Consider the following 12,014-nt stretch of genomic DNA (forward strand, 5'->3'; position numbering starts at 1 on the left):
CAATCTGGTGGTCTTCTGCCATAAACAAACTCTACAACAGAAGAAAGAAACTGTTGCAAAGGAAAGTAAAATCCCCATGATTGGAGGAACTCCCTGGTCAGCCTCAGTAAGAAGCTGAGATCCCTCATAAAACCCTCCAACCTAGTTATGAAAACAAAATCGCCACTGATTGTAAACACAACCACAAAGCATTCCATAGCTATGTCAAGAATCTCAATGGCAACACTCAGATCTGCTCTGAGTTACAGCACAATGACACTAAATATACAGAACCAAGTGATATTGCCAACATCCTGGCAGATACGTTCAGTGCTAACTTAATCCCCCTCTCACCCCCTAAAGGGCCCATCTTTATGCAGGAAGAATGCAAAGTTCCTGTAATCATGGCTTCACAGGTAAAAACCTCACTCTCCAAAGCCAAGAACACAACATCCATGGGACCTGACAACATCTCAGGCTGCCTTCTAAACTAACTACAGAATGAACTGACATCCCACCTAAGTACCATGTTCAATCATAGCCTCACCTCAGGCTTTGTGCCCATTGAATGGTGCACCGTGACGGTTATCCCACTCCACAAAGGGGGCCACAAAAGACCCCAGGAACTACTGCCCCATTAGCCTGACGAGCCTGATCTGCAAGGCCATGGAACGTATCATTATGGAACTCATAAACAAAGACATTGGAGATCTCCAAACTCTGGACCGCACACAGTTCGGTTTGTAAAAGGCAGATTATGTATCCTAAACCTGATAGACTTGTTTGAAGCAGTCACCAAAGTCATAGATGAGGGTAAGGTGGTTCACACAGCCTATCTAGATCTCGCCAAGGCGTTCGACACCATCCCCCACTCTGGAATTATAGCAAACTCACTAAACTAGGTATAAATCCCTGTCACAACATGGGCTGCCAACTGGCTTACTAACAGAACCCACACTGTGAAAGTAGCATACTTCAAATCAGACTTCAGACCAGTGACAAATGGAGTACCACAGGGTTCAGTCCTGGGTCCTCTTCTGTTTGGTATCTACTTTTCTGAAGTACAGGCAGATGACTGCAAACTAGGAGCCATAATCGAAACTCCAAACGATGTGGACATCCTACAAAAGGGCCTCACAGAGACAGATGCCTGGTGTCAAAGCCATGGTCTCAAGCTTAATGCCAAAAGGTGCATTGTCATCCCCTTTGGTAAAAACTCTGTACCCATGAACTACCACATAGGCGGTAGTCTACTTAACACCGAAAGTGTGATAAAAGACCTTGGGACACAGGTGGACAGTAGTCTCTCCTTTGATAATAACATCACCACAGTGGTCTGGAAATCCTTCTACGTGGCACACCTCATCACAAAAAGTTTCTCATCCAGAAAAAAATAAGTCATTGTTCCCCTCTACTCATCACTCATTAGACCCATTATAGAGTACAACGCCCCTTTTGGTATGTACCTCACAAGACATCTACAACAACTGGAAAGGCCGCAGAAATACCTCACAAAGGGGATTACTGGCCTCAAACAGATGCCCTACGCAGACCAACTGAAAAAGCTCCAGCTTTACTCCGTCGCATATTGCCTGCTCAGAGGCGATTTCTGCCTAACGTACAAAGCTATGTTAAACCCAGAGCTGTTGTACATGCTCCACTTAAAGAAATCCCAATCCCTCCGAGCTAAATGCTCTAGGGACCTAAACCTTGTCACCACAATAAACAGAACATGCTGGAGTGATAGATTCCTGTTCCAGAGACTTCCCATACTCTGGAACAGACTACCTATCTATGTCAAACAGAGCTCCTCATTAGCACTCTTCAATAAAAATCTTGATGATTGTATGGGTAATAGGAAATTCACTCCGGAGATCAATTCTGTGGTTCTGCTTGACAGGGACACAGGGAAATAATTTTCTTGGGTGGCGAAAACCAGGGTACATTTTTGGGTAGGCTTGTATAGGCCCCTAGGGCCAATAGCCTAGTACATACCTATGAACCTATGAACTACTGATTGATTTAGGGACCACTGATGTACAGTAAGAATAGATCTCCTGAGCCTGTCCACTAGAACACTCATCTCCCCAGGAGTGTTGCAATAAGAAAGCTTTTTTTTTTTTGGCACAGAAAAATGAAAAAAGGGAAGAGGTGTAGGCCAACGACCATACAGGAGGGAAGAGTGGGAAGAAAAACTATTCGACTAAAAGGCTAAGTTGGGAGGGGAGGGTAAGAAAGAAATAACAGTATGACTAGAATAGAAGGTTAGAAGAAAAGTTTGAAGAAATTAGACAAAAAGTTTAATTTACCCGACAATGAAGCTTGAGACTCTGGCTACTGGACCTATCCAGAAAGGCAATAAACAAGATCTGAGGAGTAAGAGATGGTACAGGGCATTGTAGGAGTGGCAGGAGCTCGAGACTTAAAGCAATAGTCTTTTGGAATGCCCGGATTGGATCCAATGTCGCATCCTAAGACCCTATTGTGAGGAATAATGAAATGGACAACATCAGATATATTGTTTATTTTGATAATTACTAACAAGTGGCAATATCTTACTTACAGTATGAATAAATGGACACTGATAAGGAATTTCCTGTCTCCTACTATGGTGTATCACACCATACCCCTCAATAACATGTAGGGCTTTCAGTTATGAAAATACGAAAATTTGATTAATAAATGACAAATAGCGATTAATTTCTCTACTGCAGTACATCACAGGTTAATAATCTTAGTGTCATTTTGTTAATAACTCCTTGTACTTTATAATACTGCCTATTCCTAGCTGAAAAGTCTGGATGCAATAAGGAGCTATGGGTATGAACTGGAAATGTACAAAAAGGCATTTTAGGCTTTAATGCGTTAACTTGATTTTTGGAAGGTAAGGATGAATGCAGGCTACTAGAAGTATGACATTCTAAAGCTCAGAGGTGCCAATGAGATAAGAAGCAAGACAAGTAAATTAACATGTCTAGGCATTCAGGAGAACTCATTACCTGGTTTGCTTGTTTGATGCAAGTTGCTAACTGGTTGTATAGTAGAGACAGAATTATGTACATTACAATAACAATCAGGGCATACACACACATTGTGTGTGCTGCAGTTCATTGATGTTTTGATCACTGATCATTTAGCTGGAAATTCAGTAATTTTGTAATGTCGGGGTAGTAGTAGTAATGAGTAGGAAAAAGAGGAGACAACATAATCCATTTGTACAACTTTTTCATCTTAGGTTTACCATAAAGTCAGCTTCCAAACATAGTCATTTGAAATCCATATGACTGTTTTGAAAACCAACGTTATGATGCTGCCTGAATTGGTGGCAGCTCAGGCAGATGGAAGAGATCTCACGGCACTCATAGAAAAAAGTAAAGAAAGTTACCTGGTGCCCTGGCCAAAATTTCCCTAGTCAGTATGAATACCACCCTGGGTCTTCCTTGAAAAGAGGACACGGTCATAATTTATTTGCTTTCATTTTTCTTATGTGTGTGATTGTCTGTGTGTGTGTGTCTTGCATCAGTTTGTTGAACATTAGGACACTCCTTGCATTTTATTTCTTTTTTTTTTTTTTGCTGGACATTGGAATAATGTTGGGGTGCTTATGTTCTGCAGGTTCTTGAGTTGATACTGATTACTGATAATCCTTTTGTTATTCCAGTAGAAAAACATTTTTGTAATATGGGGAGGGGGGCAACTGTGTAGCATAAGGGATTGTGTAGCCCTCTTCAGCTTAAGGTCATTGTGAATTCAGATTCCAAAGCAAACTATTCAATGTGTGTGTGTGTGTGTGTGTGTAGTACACCTATGACGTGTGCTAGAGTTTATTGATGTGATCATTATGACAATTATTTTATCATAGCAGTAACAGACTATAAAGGATGATAGGGTCAATAATCATAACCGTCTTATTGTGTGTTCGAGACAAGAATGCCAAGAAATTCACCTTGAGAGCCAAGTTCAAAAGGTGAATCTTGATATCCATGTTGAGAACACATAATAAAGGGTTATGATCAGAGATCCAATTACAATTTTTTGTAATGCATGGAGCTTTATCTACTCCATATACTACAGTACACAAAAAAGAAAAGAAAAAGCACTGTGTTTTGCTGACTTTCCAAGCCATAAAACACTCAGCAAGTGCTGTCAGAAAGACAGTGCAACACTCTCTCTTGCATTACAGAAATTCAAGGACACATTACTGGCACAGATGACAGGAAGAAACAAATTGGTTTTTAATTTTGCCACTGCTGTTTACTGGTCAGTACTGGCAGGTTTAACTACCTGGAGAGATATCTGATCTTAACAAGTGAAGCAGGGGTGTTTAACAATTAAGATAGGGTTGTGTGCTATAGAAGCACTTAACTGATTTGTCTATATTCCAGATATTAGGGAATAATCACTAAGCTCAATGCACTACATACTTCTAGTGTCTGATTGCCACCAGGGACTGTTTGACCTCTTTACAAAATGCTGAGTAAAACTAACGTCCAGAAAATGTGTAGCAAATTATTTTTATGTCAGAAGTTAGAATCCTATCTAGTTCACTAGAAATGCAGATATCTATCTATAATATTTCACTTGTAGCATGCCTTGGCCACACTGCCAAGCTTTAAAGGTGCTAAAGCTGTGAAGTGCTTCATTAGTACACTATGGTGGAAGCTTGAACACAGAATTGCAGTCTTAGGTTTGTGTTGTACCCTTGTATCCAATTATGTTAACATTAAGTAGGAGAATAAAAAGAGCCTTTCAAAACTCTGTCCACTAGCTTTAGTTCATGTTTCTTTAGCACCACACACACACACACACACACACATACCTTTTAACTGTATCTGATTTTGAGCCCTTCCCAAAGCTAGTAATTTTGAGAGAAAACGTGATGGATCACACTTAATAAATTATTATAATTACAGTTACAGATGTATTTTACTTCAGAATATGCATGTTAATTCACATATCCTGTCACTTCTCAAGTTAATAGTATTAATATCATAAAAAGTGGAGCTGATCATTGATGGATTTGTCTGTGATTCTTGACAGCTATGGTGCCATAGTCTGACACTGCATTATATTTGGGGCCAGATTCTAAAACACTTGCTCTCTGAGTAAGTGACTTACTCAGCTGTATGTCTTCTTTATAGCTAGTTAAGGCATTTAAACTGAAAGCTAGTCTTTTGGAAGCTGGCCTATTCATTTTGGGTGGTCTGGTGAAGTTCTGGTCAGTACACTGCATGCAATAATGGTATGAGATAATCATTTACTGAGTAATCAATACATGAGGCATAAATCCTCTACATTTCAGCATGTAACATGCAGTGGGTACAATGCATACTTTCAAGCAGCTGAAACTGTGGGGTCAAATTCAGATGTATGCTACACTGAAAGCTCCATGATTAGAACTGCAGTCTTATCTGTGTTTTGTAGCTGCATACCCTTTTTATAAAGAAATCTCATAGGTGGAGACTTTGGTTAATGTGTCTCTAGTGCCAAAGTCTGACATTTTGCAGCTTATCACAGGCACAGTCAATAGCATTGCCATCTCACACTGCTTAGGTCTGGTTGAGTTTTTGGCTGTGCCTTCTTCTGGGTGAAGTGTACATGCCCTCTTTATCTCTGTGTGGGATTTTTAGTGTGTTCTGGTTTCCTCCACTACCTCAAAGATATCGGCTGGTAAAATGTTGTTCCTCAAATTTGACTGTGTGCATAGGTTTGTGCATTTTGTGATATACCTAGTCTGTCAGGAGAAATGTCTGTATGTGCAAATAAATAAAATAATTGCACCTTGTCACAGACCTGGCGTGTTAGGGGCAAAAATAACACTGATTTTTCTGTGGACACTCAATATTGTTTGGTACATACACAACTCTTCTTGGCAACAGAAAAAAAAGATAAATAAAAATGAACAGTTAATGGCTTTCTATATTTCAAAAATAAGATATAAAATCTGTCCGTAAACGGGAATGCGACGGTATTTTTCAAACTTGAGTATTACTGCGCTGTTTTAAGGACTGTTGTATGGCAACGAATGCCTTTATTTGAGTGCTGCTATTGAGTTTTTAACTATTATCAAAATATTTCACATCGAAACTCAAAGATGAAGGGCAATTTACTTATTTTTATTTATCTTTTGTTGATCAGGTTAGTCCCACTAGGTTAGCAGCCTATTTTCAGGGGAAACCCGAACTGAATTTTAAATAAATGGCACAACCCCCCCCCCCCCCAAAAAAGGACCCATCCTATGGCAGTTTTAGCTTCCTTCGATGTTCTGAAATGGCAAAATGTTTCTCAAATAAGACATATACGCTGCCTTTTTTAGAAAGATATCGGAACCAAAGACACTGTTGTTAAGATAGTGTGGCACGTACACAGCACAGCACTCCTACCACATGGACAGTTCCTAGCCTATGTATTTCTTAAGTGCTCGAAATACATGCGGTAGAAATCCAAACGCGAGGATTTCGGATAGCTAGGAAATAATCTTGCCAAAACCCTTTCAATAAAAACACAGACGGCAAATCTAAGTGCACGTAATAAAATGAGTGGTCCACAGGAAGCTGCAACTCAAAGACTTACAATTCTCTGTGCACTGTATAAGGCGTAAAGAAGAGAAAACACAAGCGTCTCTCGGGTTACAAAAGCAGTATTTGTGGTCAAGCACTGTTAAAACATATTAATTACCCACCAGTGAAATTATCCTGCACTGGCAGCTTTCTCGAAGCTCCTCCTCAGTCTTATCATACCCATCATTTTCGACTTCGGTTCCATCTCTTACCTTTGATTGGACGGGGCTCCAGTTAACTAGGATGACTTCACGCCACACAAAAAGACATTTCTACTATAAAAGCACAACAGGGCAAGATGCTATAATGTTTTTTTCCATGAACATTAAAGTTAGTGTACCGGTCACTTTAACACGCAGCTAACTGAAAACTCCCTGCGCATTTCGTTTGATTGCAGAAGTAGTCTGGATGTAAAGATGCCAAGAGGCTTCTTAGTTAAAAGAAACAAAAGAACATTCTCCGTGTCTTACAGGATGCGATCCGAGGAGAGAGAGGAGTCTGCCCATCTAAAGCCACTTTCTCGGCTATCTGTGACACATGCGAGTATACTTCCTCAAGTCACTCCCGTGTATTTTGAGAAGACCAGCTCGGACCACATTTTGAAGGGAGATGAAGATTTTAAACAGCCTTGTACATCGAATAACAGCAAAACAGCCAATGAGCTAAATGAACCAAGATCTGATTCAAGTCATCCTATATGCAACTCCGTCCAGAATATCCCCACATGGGCCAGCACTGCTGAAGTTCCAGTTAAGCCAACAACTCTAGAAATGAAGACAGCATTTTTTGACAGAGCCATGAGCTCACCAGTGTATGCAGAGTCATTCCCTGCAGCAGCTCGTTTCTCCCCCATTGAAAAACTCTTGATGCACCACCCACCATTAGCAACACCTGAAGTCAAAATAGATACGAGAGCACCGCTTTGTTCGTCTCTACAAGTTACTAAGCGTTCTTTCATTGAACCAACTGATCGTAGGGGCAAGCTCACGGCCAAAAAATCAAAAGTGATGAGAAAGCTTAATTTTGAAGACCAGGTAACTACATCTCCAGTACTTGGTTTGAAAATTAAAGAGGACGCTGACATAAAAAACAGTGCTCCGTCAGGTAGCAGAACAACTCTACGCGAGTTTATCTGTCAGCTTTGCAAGGAGGAATACCCAGACCCTTTTGCTTTAGCTCAACACAAGTGCTCAAGGATAGTCCGAGTGGAGTATCGGTGTCCCGAGTGCGACAAAGTCTTCAGCTGTCCCGCTAACCTGGCATCACACCGCAGGTGGCACAAACCTCGACCTCTAAGCATTACAGACAGCGAAACCTGTAAAAAACTACAGCTGCCTGTTACTGAAGGGAGTCTTTCTGTTGAAGAAGGCAAAGAGAATACAGCTAAATCGGTTCTAAAAGATCAGCACCGGCAAACGGCAGACAGCTCCCACTTAGATCAGCACCTGAGAATGAAGAACAGCTCCCTAAGCCTTAACGAAAAAAAGTTGAATGATACCAACCAGAACGCAAGTGGGGGTGTCACAGATACACTGTCCGCGCATACCCATATCCCTTACAGAAACGATGAAGTTTACACATGTCCTTATTGTTACAAGAAGTTCCGCAGGCAAGCTTACCTAAGAAAACATCTGACAACGCATCAAGTGTCTAGGCCACCACCCATCTTTAACCAGCTAGAGACAGGGCAAGTTACTTTTCCTTGCCACATGTGCGGGACTTATTTTCCTACAGCAGATATACGGGACAAACACCGGCTATGGCACACCATGACTGAAGAAATGCTGCTATCTCCTAAGGAAGGTTTTGCAGTGGCTTTGCATGACAGTACCGAAGGAGAACAACAGATCTTTAGCTGTAGGCATTGTGCCTCTACCTTCTTTAGTTCCACAGGGCTGACAAGACACATTAATAAATGTCACCCAGCTGAGACTAGACAGGTTCTCCTCCTTCAAATGCCACTGAGACCAGGATGCTAATAGTTGACAAGACATTTTTTTAAAATATGTTTTCAAGAATTGCTCCAAAAGAACATTCCCTAAGACTCCAAGCATTTCACTTTCAGTACAGTAGAGAAAGTGGAAATACCAGTTTAAATTTCTCAAGGTGTTGTGCATGTACTTATAAAAATTGAAGTGTTTTCAATGTAACTTTTATGTTTTAATTCTACAGAAATGCTTGCAGTGATTCTTACAATTCTCAGCCTGAAGTCTAACAGCTAGCAGTACTGATGTTCAATGAAGACAGTATAAATCCAAAGGAACTGCATCTTCCTTTTAGTAGTCCCTCCCTTGAAATTAAAGGAAACAAGAAAAAATGTATTTAGAAATTAGAAAAAAAGGAAAGAACTGTATTTAAATACTACAAATAATGGCATGTACAATGAAGGAACATTTTTTAGTGTCTTTTTTTTTGGGGGGGTGAAGTATTCAAACCTAAGTGGACAGTAAGATGATATGCAAGTCTTACAAATGCAAATATATACTCTACAGGTAAGCACCAAAACCAAGCAGACAATTATAACAATGGACTTTCAACAAATTCAACAGATAGTGCCACAGTGCAAACCAAATCAGAAATTACAATGATTTTTCTTCAGGTCTGCAAAAATAAATAAATAAATAAATAATACACAACTTCTTGCACAACAGATTTATTTTTTACAAGGATTAAGGCTATATATATATATATATATATATATATATATATATATATATATATATATATATATATATATATATATATATATATACAGTCTTTCTGAGTAAGGTACATGTATTTCTGAAATGTAAATTTTTTATTTGAGAGAGAGAATATTATTTAATACTAGAAACTGCATATAATGATGCTTAATTATATATTTCTAAGAGATTAAACAAACATTTCACTTAGTTAACCAAAGCGGACACATTACATGAGTGAAACTGTGAATATGACAGGCCATTTTTGTGTGTGTGTTTACTTTCATAGATGTATTACCATACTTTATCTACAATGATCAAATCAGCTGCTGAGTTAACAGGAACACAGTCGTGTTTACAGATGTTGTATCAGGATTACACTTTTTAAATGTAACACATCAATTTTGTTCTATACATCTGTTTTCGTAAAAAAGTTATATGTCATGATTAAAAGCAGCTTTTTAATAAAGAAACTATGCTTATAAAACTAAATTCTGTCTGCAGGCTTGATTTGTTATGAAGAAACTGAAGCACCAGCCCCTGTGCTATTTACAACTTTGTTCAAGATCAGTCTAGTAGTCCAGAAGATTAAGGTAATTAACAATAATGTAGGAATCCCATCTTTAAAGCATATACACCCTAATTTCCTTGGCGATATTTGTACAAAAGTTACTGAACAGTCAGGAATGGAAAAATCTTTAGCTCAATATATCTTTCTAGACCCAAATTGTGTTGCCTCCACCTCAGTAATTCATTAAGGATGTCAGATTTTTTAAATCCTTATTACGTCTTTATTTACCTGCCCAAATAAGTGCAAACTATCTTAGTGGGAAACAGGTCCATAAACTGTTTTAAACATATATTTTCATGACATACAAGCATGGCACACATTACACTTTCAAAATACACAAGCATCTGGGAATATATCAGAACCATTATATTACATGAAAACATACAAAACAGGTATGGAAACACTGGATAAATTGTCCCAAATATAAAACTGCAACTCTGCATTTGTCAGACACAAAAAAGTTCATACAGACCAAAAGAGCAATAATCTGTTTTTGCAATAATAGCCTTTCTCCCTGTGTTATTTATGAAATAATTTTTGCATCTACCTTAAGATTGTTGGTATTGTTAAAAAAACAATCATAAAGGTGCAAAGACTGAAAAATATGCATATGTCAATGTTTGAAATGGCAATAAGTCAATCGTACAACTGCTACAATGGTGGTGTTTCAGGTATAGTTACAAAAACAGCATCCCAAAATCTACTACTTAATTAGTTAAATTCTACCCTTTTGAAGCAGGAAAAAGGAAACAAAACAAAGAAGGTGATAAGAATACTTTTATTATAATATTAAATAGCACATTCTTTTTTTCTGGCCATTACAAATATATAGATACTACATAAATGACAATACATACTTTATAGTTCAATTTCCTTCTGTCAGCTATATTTACACATGCAGTAAAGATATGTCATGCTACATTTTAGTAGTAACATACTAACTTTGCTAAAAATGGTAATTTTTCTTTCTTTGTGTAGGAAAATACCATGGTTGGAATGTGTACTGATCTGCATGTCAGCAAAACATAAACAAATAATCCAATATGGGTATGCTGGTTCCCCAGTTGTGATCCCTTTCCCTTTAAAACAAATTCAGACAACAGGTATACACCAACAATCTCATTTCTGTACAGGAATCTATACATCTTTTAACATTGGCAACCAGATAATGACCAGAGTAGGGCACACATTTCCCTCTATGAAAACTCCATATGGAGTTCAATGTAACATTATGTGGAAATCATGCACAAAAAAATAAATAATTCATCACAGTGACTTTCTGACACTGTGCTGCTTTTGGTATGAAACAGCTTAACATCTAAAAATGCCAATTACAGTAATAAAAAAGTTCTACTCCTAAGTAACTCTGAAATGTAATTAAACCATTTGCCTTCTCACTTAACATTCTAACCAAACACAATAAACATTATAAAGTTGCTCCAATAATAAAGATCAAACATTTTTGCAAATATCCTCAGTGTTTGCTTTGAAATATCCATAAATGTCCTCAAGAACTCTTAAAGGCCATACAATTCCTATTTTATTATTCCATCAAAGTATAAATAATACAAAGTAAATGTGATGCTCAACTTCAGAGGCACAATGACTCAAAAATATTAAATGTGGTTATTAATTTACATGAAATAACAGAAACAAAAATCCTCAGAAAACATATTTAAATAAAATGAGGTCAGAACTCTTAAAATACACATGAAAAAAGCTAAAATACATATTAATTTTGAAATAAAACTCCAGTGCACATTTCTACACATTTTACTGAAAAATGTGTTTTGTGACAAACATGCATATAGCAACCTAAAAATAAAACCATTACAGACAGCATGTTGTGACCTAAAAACAAAACAATTATACACAGAAATCTTTAAAAAAAAGAGCATTTAAATCATCATTGCTGGCCAAAGATGCACACACAGTTAAGTCCAAGCCCATCCTTTCAATTTAAGTCCAAGCCCATTTCAGGAATTTAATTTTAATCCATCTTCATAAGTATTGGAGGCTAAGTAACTCTCTTGTGGATCTCTAATTTTATACACAAATGTATATATGTACATTACACACACACGCACAAAACACTTCATGAATACCCCCTACTCTTAATAAAAGTGAGGTATAAGGTTTCTGTATTAAATTTATCATGTTTATCCTCATTTTAGACATATTCCTGCTAGTTTTGAGTCCTTCTGAAATGCTGAGCCAGCTTAT

General features: G+C 37.9%; 1 protein-coding gene across 1 annotated transcript; it reads left to right on the forward strand.

Moving 5' to 3' along the window:
- The first annotated feature begins 6,738 nt into the window (after nt 1–6,738).
- Nucleotides 6,739–9,208, forward strand: INSM2 (INSM transcriptional repressor 2). The gene has a single exon (XM_044074127.1). The coding sequence runs from the start codon at nt 6,956–6,958 to the stop codon at nt 8,516–8,518; it is 1,563 nt and encodes a 520-aa protein (XP_043930062.1). The 5' UTR covers nt 6,739–6,955; the 3' UTR covers nt 8,519–9,208.
- Nucleotides 9,209–12,014: the final 2,806 nt, after the last annotated feature.

Source organism: Protopterus annectens, chromosome 6.part0 (genome assembly GCF_019279795.1).
Source record: "Protopterus annectens isolate FY-2018-M chromosome 6.part0, PAN1.0, whole genome shotgun sequence".
In the NCBI taxonomy this organism is placed as follows: Eukaryota; Metazoa; Chordata; order Ceratodontiformes; family Protopteridae; genus Protopterus; species Protopterus annectens.